This window comes from Euphorbia lathyris, chromosome 4 (genome assembly GCF_963576675.1).
Source record: "Euphorbia lathyris chromosome 4, ddEupLath1.1, whole genome shotgun sequence".
NCBI classification, from domain to species: domain Eukaryota; kingdom Viridiplantae; phylum Streptophyta; class Magnoliopsida; order Malpighiales; family Euphorbiaceae; genus Euphorbia; species Euphorbia lathyris.
Window position 1 is genome coordinate 22,640,391 of NC_088913.1, and position 25,874 is coordinate 22,666,264.

At 36.0% G+C, this 25,874-nt stretch overlaps 2 protein-coding genes and 1 long non-coding RNA gene across 8 annotated transcripts; 1 reads left to right on the forward strand and 2 right to left on the reverse strand.

Moving 5' to 3' along the window:
- Positions 1-1,365: 1,365 nt before the first annotated feature.
- Positions 1,366-7,827, forward strand: LOC136226423 (LL-diaminopimelate aminotransferase, chloroplastic). Of its 2 annotated transcripts, none has more exons than XM_066014896.1 (10): positions 1,366-1,543; positions 1,639-1,709; positions 1,809-1,876; positions 2,719-2,835; positions 2,955-3,017; positions 3,418-3,522; positions 3,632-3,682; positions 5,544-5,864; positions 6,959-7,165; positions 7,260-7,827. In XM_066014896.1, the coding sequence occupies exons 1-10, from the start codon at positions 1,464-1,466 to the stop codon at positions 7,551-7,553; spliced, it is 1,377 nt and encodes a 458-aa protein (XP_065870968.1). In that variant the 5' UTR covers positions 1,366-1,463; the 3' UTR covers positions 7,554-7,827. The 2 variants fall into 2 exon arrangements, with proteins under 2 accessions (XP_065870968.1, XP_065870967.1); XM_066014895.1 differs by having other exon boundaries at positions 1,367-1,543; positions 1,636-1,709.
- A 1,050-nt stretch (positions 7,828-8,877) lies between these two features.
- LOC136226135 (pentatricopeptide repeat-containing protein At2g33760) lies at positions 8,878-13,974 on the reverse strand. 5 transcript variants are annotated; one of them, XR_010687610.1, is made up of 3 exons: positions 13,855-13,962; positions 11,619-13,702; positions 10,868-10,991 (listed from the first exon to the last, which is right to left on the reverse strand). XR_010687610.1 is itself a non-coding variant. In XM_066014469.1 (3 exons), the coding sequence occupies exons 2-3, from the start codon at positions 13,493-13,495 to the stop codon at positions 11,735-11,737; spliced, it is 1,611 nt and encodes a 536-aa protein (XP_065870541.1). In that variant the 5' UTR covers positions 13,496-13,702; positions 13,855-13,962; the 3' UTR covers positions 11,019-11,734. The 5 variants fall into 5 exon arrangements, 4 of the variants coding, with proteins under 4 accessions (XP_065870538.1, XP_065870541.1, XP_065870539.1 ...); XM_066014469.1 differs by lacking the exon at positions 10,868-10,991 and having other exon boundaries at positions 11,019-12,676; positions 12,827-13,702; XM_066014466.1 differs by lacking the exon at positions 11,619-13,702 and having other exon boundaries at positions 8,878-10,991; positions 13,855-13,974.
- An 8,042-nt stretch (positions 13,975-22,016) lies between these two features.
- Positions 22,017-24,175, reverse strand: LOC136227962 (uncharacterized). Its single transcript, XR_010688341.1, has 2 exons — positions 23,985-24,175; positions 22,017-23,769 (listed from the first exon to the last, which is right to left on the reverse strand). It is a non-coding gene; the product is annotated as an uncharacterized lncRNA (long non-coding RNA).
- Between the last annotated feature and the right edge of the window lie 1,699 nt (positions 24,176-25,874).

The window sequence follows — 25,874 nt, forward strand, 5'->3', positions numbered from 1 at the left end:
TTTTTGCCTAGTGGGGATAAGCTTGCTCGTATGAATATTCCGGTACCGGGTTTTTATGGGTTTTGTGGGCGAGACTGTGTTTCATTGATGCATCTTATGAAATATTGCGTGTTTACTCGAAGAAGGTGGAAGTCGGGTGGTTTTGCTGTCAAAGTCTATTTGATTGAGGGTGAGTCATGTTTAGATTGATTTGAGGCTGTTTGGATTGCTCTGCATGTTATGGAATTTGTTCGGTTCTATACTTTTCTTTGGATGATTTTGTTCGATCACAATCGGGTTAATCACAGTGATCAGTTCCTTGATGATCGGGCATTTTTGGCGGGTGTAGCTACCGCGGTGGATGCAGATGATCTGAGGGAAGGGATGGTGAGTTGTAGACGTGTTGATATGTGCAGATGGAAGGCGCCAGACTCCCCGTATATTAAGTTGAATTGTGATGCTGCGTTTTTTTTGCAGATGGTGGTCAGGGTTATGCGGGATTTCTGGGCCGGGATTGTGATGGTTCTGTTATTATGGGCGGGACGTGTCCTCTGGAGCGGTGCTGGTCTGCTCTCCATACCGAGCTGCTGTCGATTCTTAATGGGTTGGTTTTTGCAAGTCGGTGTGGTATCGAGAGGATCATTGTTTCATCGGACTGTCAAGTTGCTGTTGAGGCGATACTGACTGCTAGAGATTCAAGTTATATGAATGTGGTGGTAAAATCGATTCAGGCTATTGCGAGTTCTTTTATTGAGTCGAGTTTTATCTTTGAAGGTCGGGTGCTCATGAACTCGCTAAGTGGGGTTCTAGATTAATTGATCCTTTATTTTTTAGGTCCGAGTTTCCTATTTTTCTGTCGGCTTGTATTGATTTTTATGTGTTCTTAATACAAGGTTGATGTTATATATATAAAAAAAACTATGGGTTAAAAACAGCCCATTGATAGAAAATATTACTTAACCCTTGTTATATGGAAAATTATTTTTGTAATTAGCGCCTTTTAGGTGTTTAACCCATCTCTTTTGATGTAATTCCTAATTTTATTTCCCAAAACACATCTTACGTTACTGGGTGCAGTTTGTCTCGTTTATTTATTTGTCCTATCTCTTTTGATGTGATTTCTAATTTTATTTCTCTACTCTTTTATTTCTCAAAACACATCTTACTCTGTTACTCAGTTTGCCACGTTTATTTATTTGTTCTATCTTTTTTTTTTTTTTTTTTGATGTAATTCCTAATTTTATTTCTCGGTACTGTTTTCAATTTATCATCTTTCTGGAGGCTCATTAGTTAATCCTCTTAAAAAAAACAAAAAAACTAATAAAGAAACAAAATTTCAATATAATGCTAGGGTTTTTACTTTAATCAATAAAACTAATAAAAAAATCCAAATAAAAACATTGTTATAGAGAAGTTGCCTTTCCACCACCATTGAGCTGACTTCTGCTTCAGCAATCTCTCTTTCTCTTCCTCACTCTGCACCAATGTCGCTTACACAGCATCTCTCAACCTCTCTCGCTTCTTCTTCCTCTACTTTTCTCACTTCTTCGAGCATCGGTCCTAGGTACTGCTATTTTCTTACAATTTCTCTTTTGCTTTCTCGGCTGCCAAACTTGCATTCTCGATTTCCAACTTTTGTTTATTATATTTTCGTAGAAGACGGGATGTCTCGTTTCCTTCCAGAAATTTGGGGATTTGTAGGTGCGTAGCAACTCAAGAGGAGAAGACCAGTGAGTTCTGCCACTTGTTGATTTGATTTTCACGTTTATTCAATAATTTGGGAATTTTGATAGAATCCAAACTCATTTTCTTTTATTTTTGTTGCGAAGCTTACAAGACAAGTGTATCTCGCAATGCGAACATGGCGAAGCTTCAAGCTGGCTACTTATTTCCAGAGGTCTGATATGAACGCATTTTTATCATTTACCTAAAATGCCTTTTTCTCTCATGCTCGTTTACATTGTTAAAATGTTTGCTAGATGATTTATTTTGTTATCATTTGGCTGGTGAGTTAGTTTTCTAATTCAGTTGCAAGCGGTATTACATATTTGTTCCATATATACCTACGTTTAAAATATTTAAACTTACTTTCTACTGAATTTCCTTTGAGGAGCTATATATGTTCGTATACTCTACTAGCCAATGGAATTATCGTTCTTGTGTTTTTAGTCCCATTATGACTGTCTAATCATCCTTCTTATTGTTTAAATTCCCCCAATGTTCTGATTGGGTATTTACTGGAACTTAATATTTGATGTTATGAATGAAAAGTGCAGCATTGTGCTTGTAAGGTTAACGCCAAATCTACTGTATTAACATGTGCCCAAGCAAAAGGCCTTGCCTCTAACCTGCTCTTAAAGAGCTGCTAACAGACCCCCTGAATGGGCTTTCCATTCTCTAGAGGAGGTAGCCTGAGATTGAGACTACAGTATAGCCTAGTCCTCTTGCATACTTTATCTCTTGGCTATAGTAGGCTCCAAGAAATTTCCTGGTTGGAAAGATGAGAGTTCTATACTGATATGTTTTACACATCGGCCAGTGGTTTTTGTTATCCATTAGTTGCAAACTTCGTTGGCACCATTCTCATCCTAGGAAGAGTAGACAATGGGCTAATGACTGTTAACCAATTGGCATTTTGTAAGATGACATTTTCTTTCATTATATTACGTTGTAGAGAATATTTATTTCAGTTATTGATTCTTTACCTTTCCTCTTCTTGGCCATATATTTTGCAAAAAGATTGGTCGTAGGAGGAATGCCCACTTGCAGAAATACCCTGATTCAAAGGTGATAAGCCTTGGAATTGGTGACACCACTGAGCCCATTCCAGATGTTATAACTAATGCAATGGCAAAGGTTTGGCTTCTTGACATCTAATATGTCTTTATTTGTTATTCTGACATTTGTTATGATGAAATCAGTTTTACTACAAAAATGAAATCCATCTTCTGAAACGATTCACTGTGAATTTTTAGAGAGCACAAGCATTGTCCACCCTTGAGGGTTATAGTGGCTATGGGCCCGAGCAAGGTGAAAAGGTATGTGGAAATCTTATTACTAGCTGACCGTTTCCCCTAAAATTTAGTGGTTTAACAATGGTGAGATTGTGTTCTTCGAGTCATGGTTAAGTACTCTTCTGCAGATGCGATGTTAGATATTGGCAGAAAAAAATGCAGGATAAGCTTTGTAATTTCTTGTTTAGCTTGTGGTATATTGGGTTAATTAATATCTTATGAAAATTGTAGTGTTTCAGTTTTCATAGTTACTTTTAGAGATTGGATTCTCTTTTCCTTTTCTTATTGGTTAGAGTACATATACGATACATCTAGAATTGGATATTAAGGAAAACTATAGCACTCTCCTGGTGTTTATTTGTCCTTTTTTGGAATATGCACTTCTCTGAAGATGAATTGTAATGTAAACTGTTGAATTGTCCAGCCATTGCGAGCTGCAATTGCCTCGACTTTTTATGGAGACCTTGGCATTGAGGAAGATGACATATTTGTTTCAGATGGTGCAAAATGTGACATATCCCGTCTCCAGGTTAAATCACTTTTTCTTTTTTGAAGTTGCTTTAATTTTCTGATTATATCTCTGTATTTTTTGTTGCTTTACCAACTCAGTTTGTATTGGTCTATTAATTATGTGACAGGTTCTCTTTGGATCTAATGTCACAATGGCAGTACAAGATCCATCATACCCGGTAATTTATCTTTCTCTCAATCAGGATTACATTTGCAAAATATGTGCCACATCACATCCTCTTTCCTTACTTCCCATCCCTGTTTTTTTATTCCTTAAAGGATACTTGTTATTTTACCATTTTGAAAGCAAGGGAGTGTTTGGTAAGAGGGATGTGAGGGAGGAAGGATGGGTTTTTGAAGATGTATTTGGACATATATTCTAGTTACATCTCCAAAAATCCATCATTATTTCCCCTTCCTCCCTCACATCCTTCATACGAACACTCTATAAATGCAAGATCATAGTCTGGTAAAATGTTAGATGTCTTACGCTCACAAGGTTCAACCAAGAGGTTGCAGGTTTAAGCCCTCAATGTAACCATTTTGTAAAAAATGCGAAAAGATTATCTGAGCATTCCTTTCCTAGATATGTCATTGGCCTTTCTAGGATCATTGATGGATATCATCATACTCTGTATTAAGTAATAGCTGTTCCATTTCAATTGCAACTGTAAATTCCTATACAAAATCACTTAGTGTGGGCGCAACCACATGATGAAATTATGTTTACTGGTATCTACTGTATCTGATTCTCTTTTTAGCCCCACATATAAACTGGAAGATCTGCGTTGGTGTGGGCATATCTCAAGTTCCTAAGCTATAATATTGGTTTGTATTTTATCTTGTAATGCACCTATTAATCTAGTTATATCTTTTTTAATATATGCACTACTGTTCGTTTCCACCTTGGTTGAGGTTGGTTTCATAAGTATCTGATGACAATATTATCAACCAATTCTGCCACCAGGTTTATTAGTTTTTGGATATGTTTTCCCTGTTTCCGCTCAAGTCTATGTTTCAAATAGATACATGTCTCCAATTGGTAGGGTTGGCTTTGCTATCCCCTAATGTGGGGTGGCCTTTTATCATTAGATATCATAGCAATGCTAGCATGTCATTGAGTACGTTACTTTGCATTCAATCAGTTATTCTGTGCTTAGATATAATTTGTTTTCGATGTTCATATCAGATAAGAAAAGCAGGGGACAGCATTGATGTGGACAATAAAGATTTCTGAATTTAAGTCTTTGTTTTAAGGGTAATTAATTTATTAATCCCTATATTTTGACAAAACACACTGTTTAGTCCCTGTATTTTCAAAAACACATGATAAAGTCCCTAACGTTTTTCTCGGTGAACTGTTTAGTCCTTAACGTTTTTCTCGGTGAACTATTTAGTCCCTAACGTTTTTCTCAGTGAACTGTTTAGTCCATGCCGTTAGACTCTCATGAAGATTCTGTTAGTCAATTTGGATTTGCGTTCTTCTTTTCCTTTATTTTCCTTTCCTTTAAACTCTAATGCATCTGAAATCAACTTTGAATGTTCTTCTTCTTGATTTTCTTCTTAATCGTTCAAATTCGTAAGCATTGGGTTTGTTCTCCATACGAATAGCTTCTTCTTCTAAATTGGATTTCCTCTTCTGAAGTTTGAAGGTAAATAGTAAAGGGTAATTTAGTCATAAATGGTAAAAAATCTGACAAACAGATGGAAGGACTAAACAGTTCACTAATAAAAAGGTTAGGGACCTTACCATGTGTTTTTGAAAATACAGGGACTAAACAGTATGTTTTGTCAAAATATAGGGACTAATAAATTAATTACTCTTGTTTTAATTACTATACTTCATGTTCATATGGCATGTTTATGTAGACTCAAGTGTCATATTATAGCATGTGATTGAGTATGTTACTTCGTATTCAATCAGTTATTTTGTGGTTAGATGTGATTTGTTTCAGATGTTCATAAGGGGGCAGCATTGACGTGGACAATGAAGATTTCTGAATTTGAGATTTTATTTTAATTTTCTCCTTCATATTGCAGGCCTATGTAGACTCGAGCGTCATTATTGGCCAGACAGGACTGTATCAAAAGGATATGGAGAGATTTGAAAACATTGAATACATGAGGTGCAATCCAGAAAATGGATTCTTCCCTGATTTATCCAAGGTCTCTCGCACGGATATCATATTTTTTTGTTCACCAAACAATCCTACTGGTTCTGCCGCAACAAGAGAGCAATTGACAAAACTAGTACAGTTTGCTAAGGACAATGGATCCATTTTGATCTATGATTCAGCTTATGCCATGTATATATCTGATGACAAACCACGCTCCATATTTGAAATTCCTGGAGCCAAAGAGGTTAATTTCAGCTGCTAATCCACTTTCCTTTCTGTACTAGATTGGCCCTGGTTTTTGTTCGTTCCAAGTTTTGTTTCTTGATCATCATACATGCTTATTTTTCATGAATCATAGGAATTCCCGAGAAAACTAGGACTAGTTGTAGGATTTCATAATTGGCTAATAGATCTTCAATTGGTTGTTTTAACTGCACTTTTCTGATTGGGCCTCTGGTATAGCATCATGATAAAGGGGACATGAGTTATTAGCATATATTATTGCAAATGATATTATCTGGAACATCATCATCATCATCAAAACTAGGACTAGTTGGCAATATATGTCTGACTCGGGATCATCAGCATGAGGAACATGAGTCATTATTACTTGTGAAACTTTAGGAAGTTCAACTTGTTTTCCAATTCGTTTGATAAAACTTCTCTGCCTGTTCAGTATATATTTCTTTTAAATGGCTTTTATGGCGAAGCATCTTAATATATCTTCTAGTTTCAGTCGTTCTGTCTGCTCCAATGCTCTTTGTACCTTGGATTAGAATTCAAATCATGTGTCTGGACCATTGTTTTATGGGTTGGAAAACACAACAAAATAGACTTTTCAATTTCATGGAAACACTGTATCACCCTTTATATAGGATAATGATAGTTTACGGATACCAATATTTTACTTTGTATGTTTATACCCTTATTGTTAAATTTAGTGGACAAAGGTCCCTATCTGTCAAAGTAATTGATGACGTAACTAGACAATTTTAATTAGTATAGCTGAGGCTAATTTGTCAAAGAGGGCGAGCCTTGGCGCAACGGTAAAACGTTGTTGCCGTGTGACCAGAGGTCACGGGTTCGAGTCTTAGGAGCGGCCTCTTGCCAATTAAATTGGCAAGGGAAGGCTTGCCCCCAATACACCCTTGTGGTGGGACCCCTCCCCGGACCCTCGCTCAGCGGGGACGCGTAATGCGACCGGGCCGCCCTTTATAGCTGAGGCTAATTTATTGTCTTGAAATGTTCGGTGGCTTGATTTATCATTTTTCTTGTTGAGAATTCCCTATACTCTCTACAGATACTAGCTGTAATGTGCCGGCTTCTGTATTTTTGCAGGTTGCAATTGAGACAGCATCATTCAGCAAGTATGCTGGGTTCACTGGAGTTCGTCTAGGTTGGACTGTGATTTCAAAAGAGCTTCTCTTTTCAGACGGCTTTTCTGTTGCCAAGGACTTCAACCGTATCGTTTCCACCTGCTTTAATGGTGCATCCAATGTTATCCAAGCTGGTGGTCTGGCTTGCCTTTCATCAGAAGGCCGCAATGTAAGTTCCGTTATCCTCCCTTTATCCCTTTAGTTCCACAAAATTAGGTCCTAAACGGAGTTTGATGAGACGCATGGCTTTCATCTGATTGCAGGCAATGAAAAGCGTGGTTGGATTTTACAAAGAAAATGCTGATATTATAATGAACACATTCAATTCACTTGGTTTTAATGTCTATGGAGGCGCGGATGCACCATATGTGTGGGTTCACTTCCCTGGCCGGAGTTCATGGGATGTATTTGGCGAGATTCTTGAAAAGACTCATGTGGTTACCACACCAGGCAGCGGATTTGGACCTGGTGGTGAAGGGTTCGTCAGGGTTAGTGCTTTTGGTCACAGGGAAAATGTCTTAGAGGCTTGCAGAAGGTTCAAACAGCTCTACAAGTGAAACTGGCAACTCCTAGTTTTCCTGTGGCCTGAGAATAAATGTAGCTGCCTTCACTCTTATGGCATTTTTGTAGCTCTGTTAGCCTATTTCGTGTAATCGAACACAAAGGTGGCCATTTTCATTCTATGGTCTGCCTTTGTTGCTGTGGTGAATGTGATTGATTGATCTCAAATCTGTGAAGAGAGTTTAGTGTATTTTTGGCTGGCATATTCTGAATTATTTCACAGTAATGTCATCTTCATTTGTTTAATGCATTGTCGATCATGTTTGAGAATTTTCCATTTTCCATATTAATGCTCTCTTTTTAGCCATGTTAGGATGTTAGGAAATTGATGTTTAAAATACTGGTTTATGGACATTTGAAATGCTGTTTTATCCGCAAGAACTCCGGTGTCAAATGACATGAGTTCTTATATTAAGCACCTGGTCTTCCATGTCACTCGGAGATCTCAAATTCACATTTGGACACGTGTATTGTGATCCCACGTAATAATTAAAATAGTGGGACCTCTGGAGGTCCTCCAATTGACATGGAGAACCGGATGCTTCTAATAATTTGCCCAAATGACGGACACCATACAACTGCTCTGTTACTGTGACAGTGATTATAGCACCGGTATTAGATTGTTTGTCAACACCGGTATCAGATTTTAAAACATCATACTGATGAGTTAATTACTGGAGTTTTTACATATAAGACCAATATTTTGAATACCGATTCATGCTTCTCTTGATTATGATTTTCATATGTAACTATTTTAATGAAGGGTAAGTTACATATTAGTCATTATTAATCCAACTATTTACAATTATCTTATATTTATAAAGAATTTCTTAAAATGTCAAGTAGTTGAATAATAAAAATGGTTTTAGCATATGTTTTTTTTTTTTTAAAATTGTGGCTTACCACGTTTTCAAACCTGAAAAGTGGTAGTTTTTTATTTTTATCAAACTCAAAAAAAAAAAAAAACTGTATACTTGACAAAAGTTTAATAAAAATTTCAAATTTGATTTTATATGTAATTTCCTCTTTAATGAAAACATTATTTTGATGAAAAATTCAAAAATTCCGAGAATTCATATATCTGACATTCTAAAACCACGAGTAATTTACAATATGATAAGAACAAGTTAAAGCTTATTTCATCATCATTGAGGTAATTCGATTCTTTCGAGATTCAGTTAATGCTCTTAACCCCTCCATATAGATATATTTAGTATGCATCAACTCTAAAATCTCTTCTCACAAACTCAACATGAGTGTCAACTGAACAGATCCTCTCACAAACTCGGTCTACGTGCTATCTGAGCTACAATTCTTAGATAATCAACTTGCCTTATTAAGCAGTTGTTTGAAGATTAAATCATTAGATGAAACTCAAAACAGCTTTACAGCTACCTCTAGATTACCATGTACCTATGTACCATACATAAATAACATGTATATCCTACCTCTAAGCATTACAAAACTATACTGAACTAGTTTTATCAACATCCCTTACAAAATTAGATACCTAAAACTGTTCAATACTTTTCATACTCTCTGCCTTGCATGTTGTCTTATAATGCCCAGTCTGGTTACATCTACTGCAGTGCACAGTATGCTTTTCCCTATTAAGATCCTCCACACAGATTCGTTTCTTTTCTGGGCGTCCTGGCGGCCGGCGAATCTTTGGCGGACGTACAATATGTGCATCATCATCATCGTCATTGTTATCATTAGGACCTTCACCTGTTCTTCTCCATTCAAAATTTTCTGGAATGGGATGTATGTCTTCTGCATATGCTTCGCGGTAGCTAGCGACAGTGAAACACTTTTCTGAAAAGGCGTACACATCCTTTTTACATGAAATCAGTGCTGCAACAGCATGTGAACATGGTGTTCCTCGTAGCTGCCAATCCCGACAAGAACAAGAATGAGTCCCAATATTCACAATGTCTGAGCGTTCTGCTGATATAACCTCAAATTCGACTTCGTCTGATCTAAGAACTTGATATGTTGATGCATGATTCATAGCCTCAATAACACGTTTCTCAGCAGACGGAGCAAGAACTGAAAACCAAGAATTACTCTTCAGACGCCTGTCCTGGAACTCGGCTATTAGTTTGCTGTGGATTTGCTCAATGACCTGGATTATAGGCAACTCTCGTGCTTCTAGAATCCATCTATTAAATTCCTCAACATTTGAAGACAAATGACCATACCGTGTTCCTTCAAAGTAAACCATGGCCCAGCGAGAGGGTGGAAATTGCTCCAACCACTTTGCGGCTGCAGATGAAACCTCAGTAATTTCAGACATTTTTTCTTTAAAACCAATGGTCGTGGTAGCACATGCGGCTTTCCACAAAAGATGAACAAGTCTCGAGTTTTTGAATTCTTTTCCAATGGATTCACTCAAGTGGCGCATACAATATGCGTGGAAAGAACTCGGGAATCTTCTTTTCACTGCATCTTCAATGCCTTTCTGTGCATCCGACAAGAATGTCAGCTGGGGCATATTTTCAGTGTTTGCCTCTAATGCCTTTCGTAACTCCGACAAGAACCACATCCAACTCTCATCATTTTCTACATCCACAACACCAAATGCAAGTGGGAACAACCCACCATCAGCATCATAAGATGTTGCCACAAGTAAGGTACCGAGGTATTTGCTTTTGAGTTGATTTCGTCCAAGCCCAACGATAGGTACACATCCATTCAAAAAGCCATTTATGGATGCATAGAAAGAAACAAAGAGACTTTGGAACCGATTATCCGCAGCAGTGGTGAACACTTCTGCTATACTTCCAGGGTTACTTCTTTTTATTTGTTCACAATACGAGGGAAGTAGGCAGTATCCTTCTTCGGAAGAGCCATAGATTGCTGCAAGCCCTCTTTCCTTAGCACGCCATGCTTGCTTGTAAGGAATAGTAATCCCATATTGCTGATGAATGTCATGTAATATATCTTTTGGTTTATAGTTGATATTATTTCGCAGTCTTTCCTCTATGAAATTCACAATCCAATCCACAGAAGCCTGATGGTGACCATTTTGTGCATTTTTACCACAAGTATGGGTACCCTCAAGGCTTCTTATTGTGAAGGTTAGGGCATTAGGAAGCTTAACTGCACGAATTCGCCATGGACAACCTTCTGAAGCACACTTAGCAAAGTATCGTACCAAGTCACTTTTTATAATACGAAGTTCAAAGTGTTGTGCAATTGCAGCTTCTTTAATTGCACTCCGGAATGCCTTGACATCAGGGAACTCTTGACCAACAAAAAAAGTGAAGTCTTCCATGGGTTAAGCAAATTAATCGCACAAACTTACTAGTTTGTTTAAATATAATCATTTAACCCCAGATAAATATTATTCCAACATCATTAACAAGGCATACATAAATTTCAGGTGACAATTCCCTCACGAGCTTGCTTCAGATGGACCATCCAGACAAAGCCTGAAGATGACAGAAGATCATACATCAGTTATTACATATGAATAGCTGTTATCATTAATTAAAAGAGACTGTATATCACTATTAATTAAAAGTTCAAATCATATATGCATATATGAAAATGGCATGAACACAAGGTAAAAACAGCAAAAAAGTGCATTTTCTTAGACACTATACACACTAGTACAAAACTGCATCAGCATTAGCATTAGCATTAGCATCACCACCACCCACCTCCCTCTACAGCCTCTCTAAAATATGACAAAATTGAATCTTTAATGGATCAGGGCCTAATACAAGAAGCATAGAATTGAAAAAATAAGAACTTAACTTAAACTTTTTATGGCACCTAAACTTCATGCCCAAAAGCGCTTATCATGCCAATATTTACCACTTAAATTCAATAGTCAAGTATATTTAACCTTCTTGATTCACCTCATGCATTCAGCAAATAAAAAAAGGAACTCAGGCAGTAATCATTTAACCCTGTTTCAAAATTGTAAATTGTTCTAAAGTTGGTTCCATACAGTAGGATTCAAACTGAAAATCTATAGTTGATACACAATCAACTGCTATGTCACCCAAACATTCCACTATCTTTTGGATACAAGTACAATGACTGAAACTTACCACAGCCAAAGGGCAATTGAAGTTTGAATGCATATACAATTTAAATGACTCCAAACTCAATACACTTCACAAAAATGGCTGTGTAATTCCATTGAGAATGTTCAAAGTAGCTTCCATCACCAGAAGTCTAGACAGGAACAAGAGCCGTCCTTGAAATGATGGAACCGAAGCTTATCCCGAACGATGATTTCTCGTTTAGTAACGACAGAAATGTACTTAATTGCCCAATGACAGTCCTCGCACATTCGAAGGTTCTTCACTATCCTGATAGGAGTTTCACTCTTTGTTTTCAACAGCCCAAATGCAATTGCAAGCTTTTCACTATGGTATCTGAGTGCAACTTCCCTTTCCTCTTCTTCCAATTCATGCATCACCGACTTAGATAATGCTGTATACCCCGCTTCTCTACATCGCCACATAAGTTCGTCTAAGTATCGATATATCTCATTCGTGTCCGGGTGAGACTTATCACCCATGCTAAACAAATAAGTCTTCTGATCAACTTCTATTATGCTATACCCAACCTGCTTCTTCAAACTTTTCCGGATCATGATGTTTCTAATCATTTCAACGCGGTCCATTCTACCTGCCAAAGCATATATATTCGACAACATTACATAATGACCGGGATTCTCTGGTTCAATAGCTAAGAGATGCTCAGCAACTTGTGCACCAAGAGACATATTCTTATGCATCTTGCACGCCCCGAGCATAGCAGTCCAAATAGCTGCTGCTGCTGATGGGGTTTTAGGGATTTGTTGTTTGATAAATTTATATGCTTCCTCAACAAGTCCAGCTCTTCCAAGCATATCAACCATACAAACATAATGCTCCACACCCGGAACCAAGTGATACTGTTCTTTCATGCTAGTAAATGCATTTCGACCTTCTTTCACCAGTCCTGCATGAGCACAGGCAGATAAAACAGCAACAAATGTAATGCTATTAGGACATGGTCCAACCCTTCGCATTTCTTCAAATAACTCAACAGCTTGGTGACCATAACCGTGTGTTCCATACCCAGAAACCATTGATGTCCAAGCAAAAACATTCCTTTCCTGCATCAAATCAAATACTTCCCTTGCTTTCAAAACATTTCCACATCTGTTATACATGTTAATCAATGAAGTTCCAAGCACTACATTCAACTCAAATTGACAATGAATTATATACTCATGCACCCAACAACCCAAACCAAGTGCTCCCACCTGAGCACAAGCAGATAATACACTGACTAAAGTGGTGGAATCCGGCCCGGTGCTAACTTCCCTCATTCTCTCAAACAGGGTAATCGCCTCCTTTCCGCATCCATTCTGTTCATACCCTGAAATCATCGAATTCCAAGCTACAACATTTTGTTCAGGCATTTTATCAAACACCTTCCTCGCATTACTCAAATCACCAGACTTTGCATAAAATGTCACCAAAGCAGATTGAACGTGGACATCCACCCCATACCCGTTAACAAAAACATGCCCATGGATCAATTTACCAAGCATCAAGGATGATAAATCAGCACAAGATTTCACAACGGATGTGAAAGTATAACTTGATGGAGCAATATTAGACAGAAGCATGGAAGTATAGAAGTAGAGGGAATGAATGGAGAAACGATATTTGGATGTGGATTTGATGAGGGAATTGAATAGGAAAGAATCAGGGTTTGTGATAGAGAGAAAGATTTTATGAGTGTAGGTTATGGAGCCTGCTGCGCAAGTGAGATTGAGAAGCTTTGTGAGAAGGGAACGGGTGTGACCGGAGCCAGAGACCACGATGTAAGCATGGACTTGGGGGAGTAGTTTGAGACGTGGACCTGCTTGGAGAAGAAAGTGGTAAGCTGGGGAATGTGGGTGATGATTGAATCTTTTCGTTTCCATTACGAATCAATTGACACCATATGCCTGGTAAGTTTCAGTCATTGTACTTGTATCCAAAAGATAGCAATTGATTGTATATCAACTATAGATTTTCAGTTTGAATCCTACTCTATGGAACCAACATTAATATATGCCGAAATTCACTTCAATCTGGTAGAGAATGGTTACTCAGAACAGAAATTTCCCATGAACTCCTCACTCCTAGAGCTAAATGCACAAATTCAAAACCATTTTCAAAATTATCAACCTAAAATAAAAAGATAAGAAAAAACAGAAGAAGATGAAGAGAAAATGGAATTATAACATCTGCAGAGAAATAGAGAGGAAAGTTACAAATAGTAAAATTTGCATATACTGACCTCGGAATCGAAAAGAGAGCGAAGATCAGAGGATTTGGGGATAGCTGGAGAATGTGAGAACACTGTGGAATTCTGTCGAAAGATTAGGGTTGATCGTGTCACACACATGGTTTCTGTCCCTTCCCTTATATATGAACGAGGATATTTTCGTCATTTAGCTTTATATAATATATATATGTGGGATGAGGTTGAAATTTGCCGTGCCGTGCCGTAAATTTACCAAAACATTCGAATTTTTCCAAATACTTCTGCCTAAAATCAATTTTAACCAAACATAATAAATTACGGGGTAAAGTTCAAATAAAACCCATTTGGTTTCATTAATTTTTAGATAAAGGATTGTGATTTACTTTTTATCAAAATGAGGACTGAGGTTTTCAAATTTAGCAAAATAAGGATTTTTTCGATTGATACTATTAAAATCACCCTTGACGATTTCAAAAATGACACATTTTAAAAACTACTAATATTCTAAGCAACTTTAATTCTTCAAGTTTTTTATTTCGAGATTATTTAGATGATATTTAGTAAAGAGATAGAAAGTTAATGTTTAGAGAGAGAAAGTTCCAAAAAAGATGATTTTCTAAAATCGAAAATGTAGTTCCATAGAAAATATGGAATTGAACAACTTTAATTCTTGAAAATTTTCATTTTCAGGTCGTTAAAGATAGTTTTAATAGCATTATTAAAAGTGTGAAACCTCAATTCTCGTTTTGACAAAAAGTAAACCATAGTCCTTTATCTGAAAATTAGTAAAACCACATAGGTTTTATTTGAACTTTACCCCAAATTATTTTATTTCAGCTAGCAGATTTGAATGTAGTATTAGGATCCATTTGTTTCACCTGTTCCTGTTGTTACTGATAGGTAGCAGATAGTAGTTGATTTTTTTTTTTGTAAAAAACAGTTGTTTCGAATTTTTACTAAACGCTTTTTGTCTCCTGTTTAGATTTAAAAGGCAAAAAAGTAGTTCCGAAAATTGAAAACAAACGGACACTTAAACTATCTATCAAACATTTCGAACATAATTAATGTTTAAAATGTTTATTATATTACTAATACGATTATAAATAATGTGTTAAAATGCAAAAATACAATCTTCTATAATTTTTTTTTGTCAAAGTATCTATTATACTGGTCGAATTTATAATTATAAATAAATTTAGACCTAAATAAATAATTTAAATTATTTGAGGATACGTGGCATTTTAATTAATATACTAATGAATTTATAGTTAATTAATCAATTATCCATGTATAGTTAAATTAATTAGTGGAGGAGTTAGATGGATTATGGTTAGAATCAGGTTTTTTTTTTTGAAGACTTGAGAAGCTGTACGTGTGATAACAATTGAGAGTGGGAAAGATCTTGAAAGTGGAGAACGTAGAGAAGAGAGCAGTTAGAAAGGGCTATATAATGAAGAACCAATGGAGGTTACATGCCCAACCAACCAACCAACCAATCAAATAACTCTGATAGACACAGTAAATCAAATCAATTTAGTAATTTTACAAGTTCAGAATTGTTTTTGCAAAGCATTCCTTTGTAATTAACTCTTTCTTGGCAATCCAAATTACTTTTCCTTCAAAGTGCACTTCAATTCTGTCAAATTTCATTTGCTTTGACATCTTGTTTCGATTAGATTTCTATTCCTTAGAGTTAATCGTGAACTTAGCTTTTTCGTCCTTTGATTAGAAGTCAGTTTACGTTTGCGTAAAATTGTTTTGTAAGCTTTTCACAAACTTTCTGCCATGCTCAATTTCGCCCTTAGTTAAAAAAAAGAGGCAAGAAATAGTTTAGCACGCTCGATGAGACTCCAACATACCGCCAAAGAAAAGCTTTAAAGATCACAATGTTGCTGATGCGTCCAATGGTGCAGATGTTGTGCCTAGTAATACAAGACAAGTTGATGATCTTGTTGAGCAAATTGAAGTAACACTCCATACTTCTTCAAGGATCGATGAACCGGGTTTCAACTCTCTAACCCAAAACAATCCATAAATTCAAGATGAGAATAGTTCGCTATCTGTGGCTGCCAACATGGCCAAAGTGCTTGAGGCTCTTGCCAAAAAAATATGATGTTACTTTGTTCCAAGTTAACAACAAGATTCACCAATTAGTTGATCACAAAATTAGTCTTGTCGGTTCACCCTCAAAGGGAAAAGACGGTGTTGCTTCTCTTGAAGAAATCAAAAGCAACCATGGAGAAAAGTACCTTATTCCCCCATGCACAAACAAGAATCCTACAAAAGTCCTAATGTTCAAGGCCAAAATCCAATTGGGAGCAGGCCTAATCCTCAAATTATTCCTAATGTTATTTTGCAGGGTCACACTACTATGCAAACTTCCCCTAACCACTATATATGTGAGAGATGAGGAGATAGACTCGGGGAGCATGATAGGGAATAAAGGAAATGAAGGGCATCCTACAATTCAAACATGAGGTTTTCAAGTGCAAACTCCTCCACCTATGAACAATGATGTTGTGGGAGATATTGTTCAAGAACTCTATGGCCCAGGACTTAGACAAGTGGGAAAACCAGAGTTTCATAAGCCCTATCTAGAGGTTATTGACATGGAGAATCCTTACCCGAGGTGCCAAATTTTAGTTTATTTTCTACTGAAGATGGGAAATCAACCTTGGAGCATGTGCCTAGGTTCACAATTCAGTGTCGAGAATCGGCTAATCTTCTAAATTTCAACAACTACAAGCTTAGGCTATTCCCAAACTCACTCACCAGTATGGAATTTACTTGTTATTTTACTTTACCTCGTAATTCAGTGTTTACATGGCAAGATATGGAGAGGTAATTCCATACCAATTATTTTGGACTGAACCTGAGATATGTGTGGCCGAGCTATCTAGAATGTCACAAAAATGTGGTTAAGGAGTTGATGAGTATATTGATTGCTTTAAACGTATGATGAGTAGATGCAGAGTGTTCCTACCAGAGCAAGAGTTGAGAGTAACTCAACGCGGGCTAGACATAGAGTTGAGAAAGAAATTCCAAGGAATGGAGTTTAGAGATTTCTATGAACTAGCTGTTAAAGTCTCAGAGTATGAAGAACTCTTAAGGGAAGAAAGCTAAAGAAAGAAAAAAGTAGTTGGTAGATACTACTAAGAAGTGAACAACTCAGAAATTGCAGTAGCTAAGCTTTTAGACAAATGAGCTCAAATTTGTCCATTCAGATTCAAGCTCAGCAAGTAGGGTGAGACATAGAAAAACAATCCCAGTTATACCTTTGATGTTGGGAAGGTAGAATGAATTTATTACTTTCTTGATAAAAAGAAGTTCATCACTTTTCCTCCAAGCTTCAAATTTGTGTCCAAAGAAGAGTTGAGGGGCAAAACTTATTGCAAATATCATGATTCTTCGAACCACTCTATCAGTTCATGTTGGTCTTTCAAGAATGTGGTACAAGACCGTATTGACCATAATGTTCTTAGATTCCTGGAGAAGGAGTCTATACTAGTTGATAAGGACCCATTCCCAGTAGTCGCCTCAATTTATATGGTTTCTTTTGATCTTAGATAGGTACTAAACAAAAAGAGAATAAAGGAGTTCACAAAGAATTCTAGGATAATCTTAGGGGTGCTCTAAGGAAGTTCAACCTAAGAAGAAAGGCAGTGTACATGATGTTGGGGATTATAACCAGTTAATCAATTATAGCGCAACAGAATTGCGATTTAAAATTTATTTATAATCCCTTATTGTTTGATCTTTGTCCACTAACCATTGATTGAATAAAAGTTTTGATCCGTTTAAGAATATAAACATACCCGTTCCGTCTCTTCTAGAGACGACTGAAGAATCCAAAAAGTAGTCGATCTCCAAAGTCAGGTGCACAAACAACTATTGAGCTAGAACCAGCGCTAGCTGAAGAACGGAACACGAATGAATTGAAACAGTGGAGGGAATTCCACTTGGCGGAAATTCCCTATTGTACAAATAAGGTGCCTAAGAGATAAAATCTGCTAACAATCTACCTGATCTGGTCTTCCGGTGCTCCAATTGAAACATTCATCTTTCTAGTTCCTCCCATATCTAGTGATACCGAATATCAATGCGCTTTGTTCGAGAATGATACATATTATTCTTACTTAATTTGATAACACTTAATTGTCATAATATACTATATGACTTGGTTCTGATTAAATTCTTCAAAGAATCTTTCCAACCAATTCATTTTTACATGCTTCAGTAGCTAAAATGTACTCTGCCTTAGTAATAGAAAGTGCAACGCATTTCTCTATTTTAGATTGCCAAGAAATTGCTCCCCCGACGAATGTAAATACATATCCTGAAGTTGACCTTCTTTGGTCGAGGTCTCCTATCATATCAGCATTAACAAAGCCTTCTAAAAATGGTTCAGATACTCCATAACATAAGCATATCTTGGGAATTGTCTTTAAGTATTTGAATATCCATTTAACAGCTTCCCAATGTTGTCTCCCTAGATTATTCAGGAAGCTACTTACAACTCTAACGACATGTGTAATATCTTGTCTTGTACAAACCATATCATACATCAGATTCCCGACTATAGAGGAGTATGAAATATTTCCCATTTCTCCATTCTCTTATTTGGTTGTATAATAAGACTCTTTACTCAGTTTTAGATGACGAGCAAGTGGAATGCTAGCTGGAATAACATTTAACATGGTAAAACATTCTAGTACCATTTCAACATACTTTTCTTGTGATAACCATACATTCTTAATGTTTCTATTACGAATAATTCTTATACCTAAAATTTGTTGTGTTGGTCCCAAGTCCTTTGTGTCAAATGACTGTGATAATTGCTCATTTAGTTTACAAATTAATAGAGAATCTTGTCCCACAATCAACATATAACAACAAAATGAAGTTGTTACTAGAAAATATTTTGAAGTAAACATATGGATCTGCCTAAGTCTTTTTGTATCCATGACTAGTCATGAAAGCATCAAACTTCTTATACTTGTTTTAACCCAAGGAGACTCTTTTGAAGCTTGCAAACCATGTGTTATTTTCCTTCAGTTCAAATCCTTTTGGTTGCTATATGTAGATTTCTTCCTTCAATCACCGTGAAGGAATGTTGTTTTCACATCTAGTTGTTCAAGCTCTAGATCCAAACTAGCCACCAGGCTTACAACTCCTCGAATAAAGGTCATTTTAACCATTGGAGTAAAGATCTCATCAAAATCAATACATTTCTTTTATTGAAAATCTTTCACTACTATAATATCTTTGTACTTTACCAACTTTCTATTTTCATCTCGCTTGAACTTGAAAATCCATTTGTTCTTCAATGTTTTTCTTCCTCTAGAAAGTTCAACTAACTCATATGTCTGATTTTTGTGCAGAGAATTCATCTCCTCTTGCATTGCATGCAACCAAGATTATTTGTCATTCATACCGTCTCTTTCACTAGAAGGCACTCTCGAGCTGGACGTTGGTGTTGTGGTTGTGGTTGGGTCTTCATGATCATTGTTTTCATCCATGATAAAAGGATAACAACTGTAGTTCTTTTCTTTGTCGACACTCTAGTCCCAAATGGCTTCTTCGTCAATGATGACATCTTTACTAATTATAATTTTTTGCATCTGGGGGATCAAACATCTTGAATCCTTTGGAATGTTCTGAGTATCCTATGAACAAGTATTTATTTCTTTTATCATTTAGATTCCTCCTTTCTTCATGTGGTACATGAACACATGAAATGCTTCCAAAGACATGCAAATGTGAGATACTGTGCTTTGTTCCGCTCCATGCTTTTTGAGGATTTTGATTCCAAAGACTTACGGTTGGAGAACTATTCATCAGATAGACTACATAATCAACTACTTCAACCCATAACTCCTTTGGCAAACTTTTACTTTTTAGCATGCTTCTCACCATGTTGAGCATCGTTTGGTTCTTCCTTTCGATAACACCATTTTATTAAGGCGATCTCGGGACTAAAAGGAAATGATGAATTTTCATGATGTTCTTCACAAAATTGCTTAAAGGAATTGGACATGAATTCACCGCCTCTCTCAGATCTTACGGCCTTTATGAAATGGCCACTTTCTTTTTTTACAAGCGCTTTGAATTTTTTGAATGCTCCAAAGACTTCAAATTTTCCTTCAAAAATAGACCTACGTTTTTCTAATATAATCATCAATAAAAAGTAGAAAACATTTATTTTTACCCAAAGATATTTGAGTAAATGGTTTACACATACATCTGTATGAACAAGTTCAAATGGCGTTTTTGCTCTTGACATCGGACTCCTTTGAAAACAAGATTTGAATTTTATTTTTCCAACGACCCATCCTTCACATAGTTTATGTGGCTGGTCAATGGGAGGCAAACCACTCATCATCTTCTTCTGGCCCAACAACTTTAGCCTCTAAAATTGAGATGTCCATACTTTAAGCCAATGTGAACTCTTCAAACAAGCTTTCAAACATTTTTCTACGTCCGTCTGGATATTGATCGTGAATTTTCTGTTCTTTCACATACGCAATCTAGCTATCAACTCATTTTTCTCATTCAACATGAGCAGGTTTTGGTACACCATGTGAATTTCATAATTTTTCTCCAATAATTGTCCCAAACTCAAAATATTGTTTTTCATGTTAGCAACATAATAAACATTATCGATAAACTAGTGAGTGTCATTTTTTAATCGAATGAGAATGGTTACTTTAGTTGTGATGAGAACGTTAGAGGAATCTCCAAATACAACGTTACCGTTATCAGATTCATCCAGAACATTTTTTTGTCTCCACACATATGGTTGCTTACTGCATTGTCAAGATACCATGTGTTGTTCTCATGACTTTCTTCTCCTTCATCGCTAAGTAACAATGTGCTAGTTAATTCCTCATCTTGGATTTGTTAGCTTTCTCCTTCACCTTCTTAGGAGGATTCCAACATTCGATGACGTGGTGACCATGTTTAAGCAGTTGTAACATTGAATGTTGGATTTTTCATGTCCTTCATTCGGCCTCCAGTTTCTTCTTCCACGTCCACGTCCACGTCCTTAGCCTCCGCCTCTTGTGAAATGAGTGTTTCTTTCATTGTTGTTGTAACCGTTGTCACTTATTCCTTGGCTTCTTCCATGTCCATGTCCTCTTCCATTTCCTCATGCGCCTTTACCAAATCCTCTTCCGGATTGACTTCTTTCCCAACTGCTTTCATTCTCTTTAAACGAAGTCTTTATTGCCAAGACTTGCTCTATTGACTCTTCTTTTCACTTCTTGAGCCTTTCTTTATGTGCTTATAATGACCATGTAACTTCATATGCAGTCATCATATTTATGTCTTTAGATTTTTCCATGGCCACCGCTACATGATCAATTTTGGTAGTAATGTTCATAAAATTTTTTCAATAATTCTAGACTCTTCAATTTTTTCACCACACTATCACATTTTATTTACGACTGATTTTACTTGGGATGAATAATCAGTAAAAGCCTATGTCTCAAATACATATATTGTATTTATAGACTAAATTGCTGAGCTAATATAACCACATACTTTAAATCCACCTTCTAGCCACAATCTTTTAAGGAACAAGGCCACAAATCCATGTAATTTTGCCTGAGAGAAGGTTGATAGCTAGTAAAGAGTCAGAGGCAATGATCACTCTTAGACAGCCTGCATCTCTTGCTATCGAAATGCTTGATAGAATCGCCTGTAATTCAGCATGAAAAGCGCAAAGAGAGGTTCCAAGAGGACCACCACCTGATATTTGTACCCTTCCCGTATTATCCCGGATTAGGAAACCAAAGGAACTGCGCCTGCTGTCCTCCAGGAAAGAAGCATCACAGTTAAGTTTGAGAAATCCGACAGGAGGGGGCTTCCATTCTCCTGAATCTGGGTCGTTACTGGTTGCGTCTCTGCTGCTGCTATTCGCTGCATTCTGTCTTGACTTCGAGCATTAAAAATAACATAACAATATCCATTACCATTTGGAAGGCTCAAGGATTTAGACATATGTAATTAGAAATCATGTCCGACTTTCTTCAAAGTTAATGCTGCTGCAGATTGATTTTGAAGCAATTTGAATTATTTTACTTTCCTGTCTGTCCCAACAAATTCAAAATGTTTTAATTCATAGTGTAAAACAACATTGCTAATTCATGTGTTCTAAATAAATCCTCTCTGTACCTATGTACCAAAAGACAAGATTGAAGCAGGATCTTTTTATTACATTCTTTGTAGAATAAAAAGAACATTGCCAGATACATAATTTGATGGAAAATTCTTGATTTCTTACTGTTGTTTTGCTTCTCCTCATTTTGCAAACTAGACCACCTGTTCTTCATGGGAATGAATCCACAATTGGTAGATTCCCTTGACTTGGATAAATTTATAAGACCTGAACTAACTGATATAATTCTAAAAACTGTTCTACTTCAGTTATCAACATTAATCAATCTGCACGAATAATAATCTTGTCCGATCATCCACGCTAAAATAAATATCATTTAAAAACTTAAATACAGTAGAACCTCTATATAAGAATACTCTATATTAGAATAACCTCCCAATTGTTATACAAAAGTTTGGTCCCAAGTGCTGAGAGTCTTTGTTATACCAACCTCTATATAGGAATAACCTCCCAATTGTTATACAAATAGTCCGGTCCCAAGTGTATTCCTATATAGAGGTTTTACTGTATCTCCAGAAAAAACCAATATAACATAGAGAAGTACAGTACAGGATTGAAAATCACAGATACAAAAATCATCAAATGGTAGGTATGATCCAAGCTCTCTTATAAAATTGACCATCCTCAAAACTTCTGTGGTCGTCGACGTAAAATTTACCATTTGTTTCGATTTTTCTGCTGCTAAAGGAATAAGGATAAAGTGGTAATCCACCAAAACCAAAGAATGCAAGGTTAGCCACATTGCTTAATTCACCAACAGCTTCAACTAAAAACGATGAAAAACCAATAAACAATACCCGATTTCCCAAACTCGGCTGCTCCACCCATTGATTCTCTTCCATATCATACTTGAAAAAATCCCATACACCATCATCGTGATCTATCCGACGAACAAGATAAAGCTCTTTATTATGATAAAGAGCTGGAAATAGAGTCCATGACCATATGAGAGTCTTCACTATCTTTCCATTACTCTTTATAGACCCTTTTTCATTCTTTATCAACTTCCATTCTTGGCTTTCAGGATCAAAGGTACCCACACGGCTATTTAAGACAGGGTCTCCTTCCACATTGGCGGCATTGTTGTCACTTAACAATACTACATATAACAACCCATTTAAGCATTCAACAGAAAAGGTAGCATATTTGATGCTCAAATTGATTTGAAAATATTTCCACTTCTTGTCACCCATTCTACAAGTGCGAATCTCTATTGTTTGGGATTGGAAATAACCAAATATGACAAAGAACACACAATCTGGCAATGTAGGATTAGAGGAAAATGTCCTCTTATGAAAACGAAACTTTGAGACACGTTCACTACTAAAACTTGGAAGTTTCATAAACTTGTAGTTAAAGGGACAATAAATGAAAAACTTGAACAACTTACTAGGCTTCTTCCTTGCTTTTTGTGACATCATCAGGATCCAACCAAATTTTGAAGCACAAACTTGAGCATCAAATAAGTTTGTCCAGATTCAATTATATAACTTCTCTTGGAAGACTCATCCGTTAGTTTAACTGTGCTACTAGCTACCATTTCCCAGACTTCATGACTAAACAACCATGGAAACCTACCTTGAAATGGAATTTTAGTAATCTGTTGTAACCATTTTTTGCAAACTGTTCTTGCACGGATTAGATCTATCCATTCTAGCTTTTCAAGAATTAGAAAAAGGATATCATCATGAATTTCTGCCAATGCATGTTTTGGCGTTTCGGATCTAGCCTTCCTTACAATTGAAAGCTCATCTCCTCTTGAATGCATTCTGGATGGAAATTTAAAAAAAAAAAAAGAAAAAAAAATCAAAAGTTATTTTTGTTCTGATTGAAAATAATTGACAATCCGAATTACACTATATAGAGAAATAGTTCTTCTAAAAGACAAAAAAGAAATTGTTACATAAGTAAGATTTGCAGAGAAGAAACAGAGACTAGAAATGAAAGAAGTAGAAAATTTGCAGAGTGGGCGGAACTTGCGTACCTTATTTGGAATTGAGGATCTCAACTGGATGACTTCTTCGGTCACTGAGATTGGAGTTTGAGAAATGTAAAGAATGTTTGAATCGAAGGAATCACCGAATGGTTAAGATTAGGAGATTAGTGTAGGAATCGTTCTAAAATTAGGGTTCTGCTCTTAGAAACGCGTTTCGAATTGTACATGTTCAGAATCGTGTTTGAAACTAGGAAGTTGGATGCGTACAAATTATCTACGCTTAATACATCATTTGCCCACTGAACTTGTCCAACATGGTTGATTAGCTTCCTGAACTTTTAAAGTGTCTCGATAGCCTTCTGAATTTGTATAAAATGTTAAGTTAGCCCCCTGAACTTGCGTAAAACGTAATCAATTGATCACTCGGTTGCAAAAAAGTAAAATAAATGTGGAAGATATATTCCATGTGTCTTAAAATGTTATTACATAATTCAAGAATATAGTAAAAATGAAGTTATTATTTGCTCAACTATAAACCTAGTATTCTATAATATTACAACCGTAATACCCCGATCTTGATTGTTTTACTTTTTTTAAGACGCGTTCAATACATTTTCTGCATTTAACTTACTTTTTTTTACAACCGAGTGATTAATTAATTATGTTTTACGCAAGTTTAGAGGGCTAACTGAACATTGATACAAGTTCAGGGGGCTATTGAGACATTTTGAAAGTTCAGGGGGCCAATCAACCATTTTGGACAAGTTTAGAGGGCAAATGATGTATTAAGCCAATTATCTACTCCTGACACTAATGCTGCGAGCAATTTAGGAGATGTTTGTTTACCTATTTTTTACTTCATGTTTATCTTTTCACTTTAAAAAACAGAATTTTATGTGTTTTGTTAGACATCTTCCTTTTACTTTTTACAGCTAAAAAGTAGTTTTTTACAAAAGCAGAGAACCTATGCTAGCCTTTTCCAAAAGCAAACAGAAACATCAACTAGCAAATAATAAATAGCTAAACGGATTCTTAATCATTAATAGAGGCGTCAATGAGAGACATTTTATCCGAACCTAAAATGTGGATAAAAACGGAAATTACTGTATCCATCCTGTGGAATCTCCACAATGTCCCATATAAATAGTGAGAATTTCTAAAAAGTTAAATATTTTACATAACATACATATATATATGGGTAAATTACAAAACTAGGTCAAATGGAAGACTCATTTACATATTTAACTCATTTACTCAACTTACTACATATCTAGACTGTTTTTGTGTGACTTTTCCATAATACCCTCAATATTTACGCGCGACGGTCTTCCTCCCGTCTGACTTCGCAGAAGTTAGCATATGCGAAGCCTGCGAAACTAATATGTGAAGCCTGCAAAGCAAATGTTTTATTTAGTTGATGATTTTAATTAGCATATGTGAAGTCTGCGAAGCTAATATTTGGTTTAGTTGATGATTTTAATTAGCATATGCGAAGCCTGCGAAGCGAATATTTGGTTTAGTTGATGATTTTAATTAGCATATGTGAAGCCTGCGAAGTGAATGTTTGGTTTAGTTGATGATTTTAATTAGCATATGCGAAGTCTGGATGTGTTTTTAACAAAATTCGCTAAGTGGTATATAACGAAAAATGGCAAACAACAACGGATTCTAACATTAAAATCATTACATTATCAAAATTTACAACAAGATCGCCACAATAACAACATTAAACTAGTCGAAAACCCGTGCGATGCACGGGGTATGAAACTTTTATATAATTTAGATAAATAAATAAATTGACATATTTATTTTTAAATAATTTTATATCATGCGATGAAAAAAAATTTATATTATATATATTTGAAATTAATATATATTTTTTAATGATAATTCAAATTAAATTAATTTTAAAAATAATTGACTACTTCAAAAAAAAAA

Bases quoted from the DNA above. Each gene is read 5' to 3' on its own strand.
- LOC136226423 (XM_066014895.1), top strand. From the start codon at position 1,464: ATGTCGCTTACACAGCATCTCTCAACCTCTCTCGCTTCTTCTTCCTCT. The intron at 2,836-2,954 runs GTTTGGCTTCTT...GTGAATTTTTAG, and splicing joins TAACTAATGCAATGGCAAAG to AGAGCACAAGCATTGTCCAC. The intron at 3,683-5,543 runs GTAATTTATCTT...TTCATATTGCAG, and splicing joins TACAAGATCCATCATACCCG to GCCTATGTAGACTCGAGCGT.
- LOC136226135 (XM_066014466.1), bottom strand. From the start codon at position 10,834: ATGGAAGACTTCACTTTTTTTGTTGGTCAAGAGTTCCCTGATGTCAAG.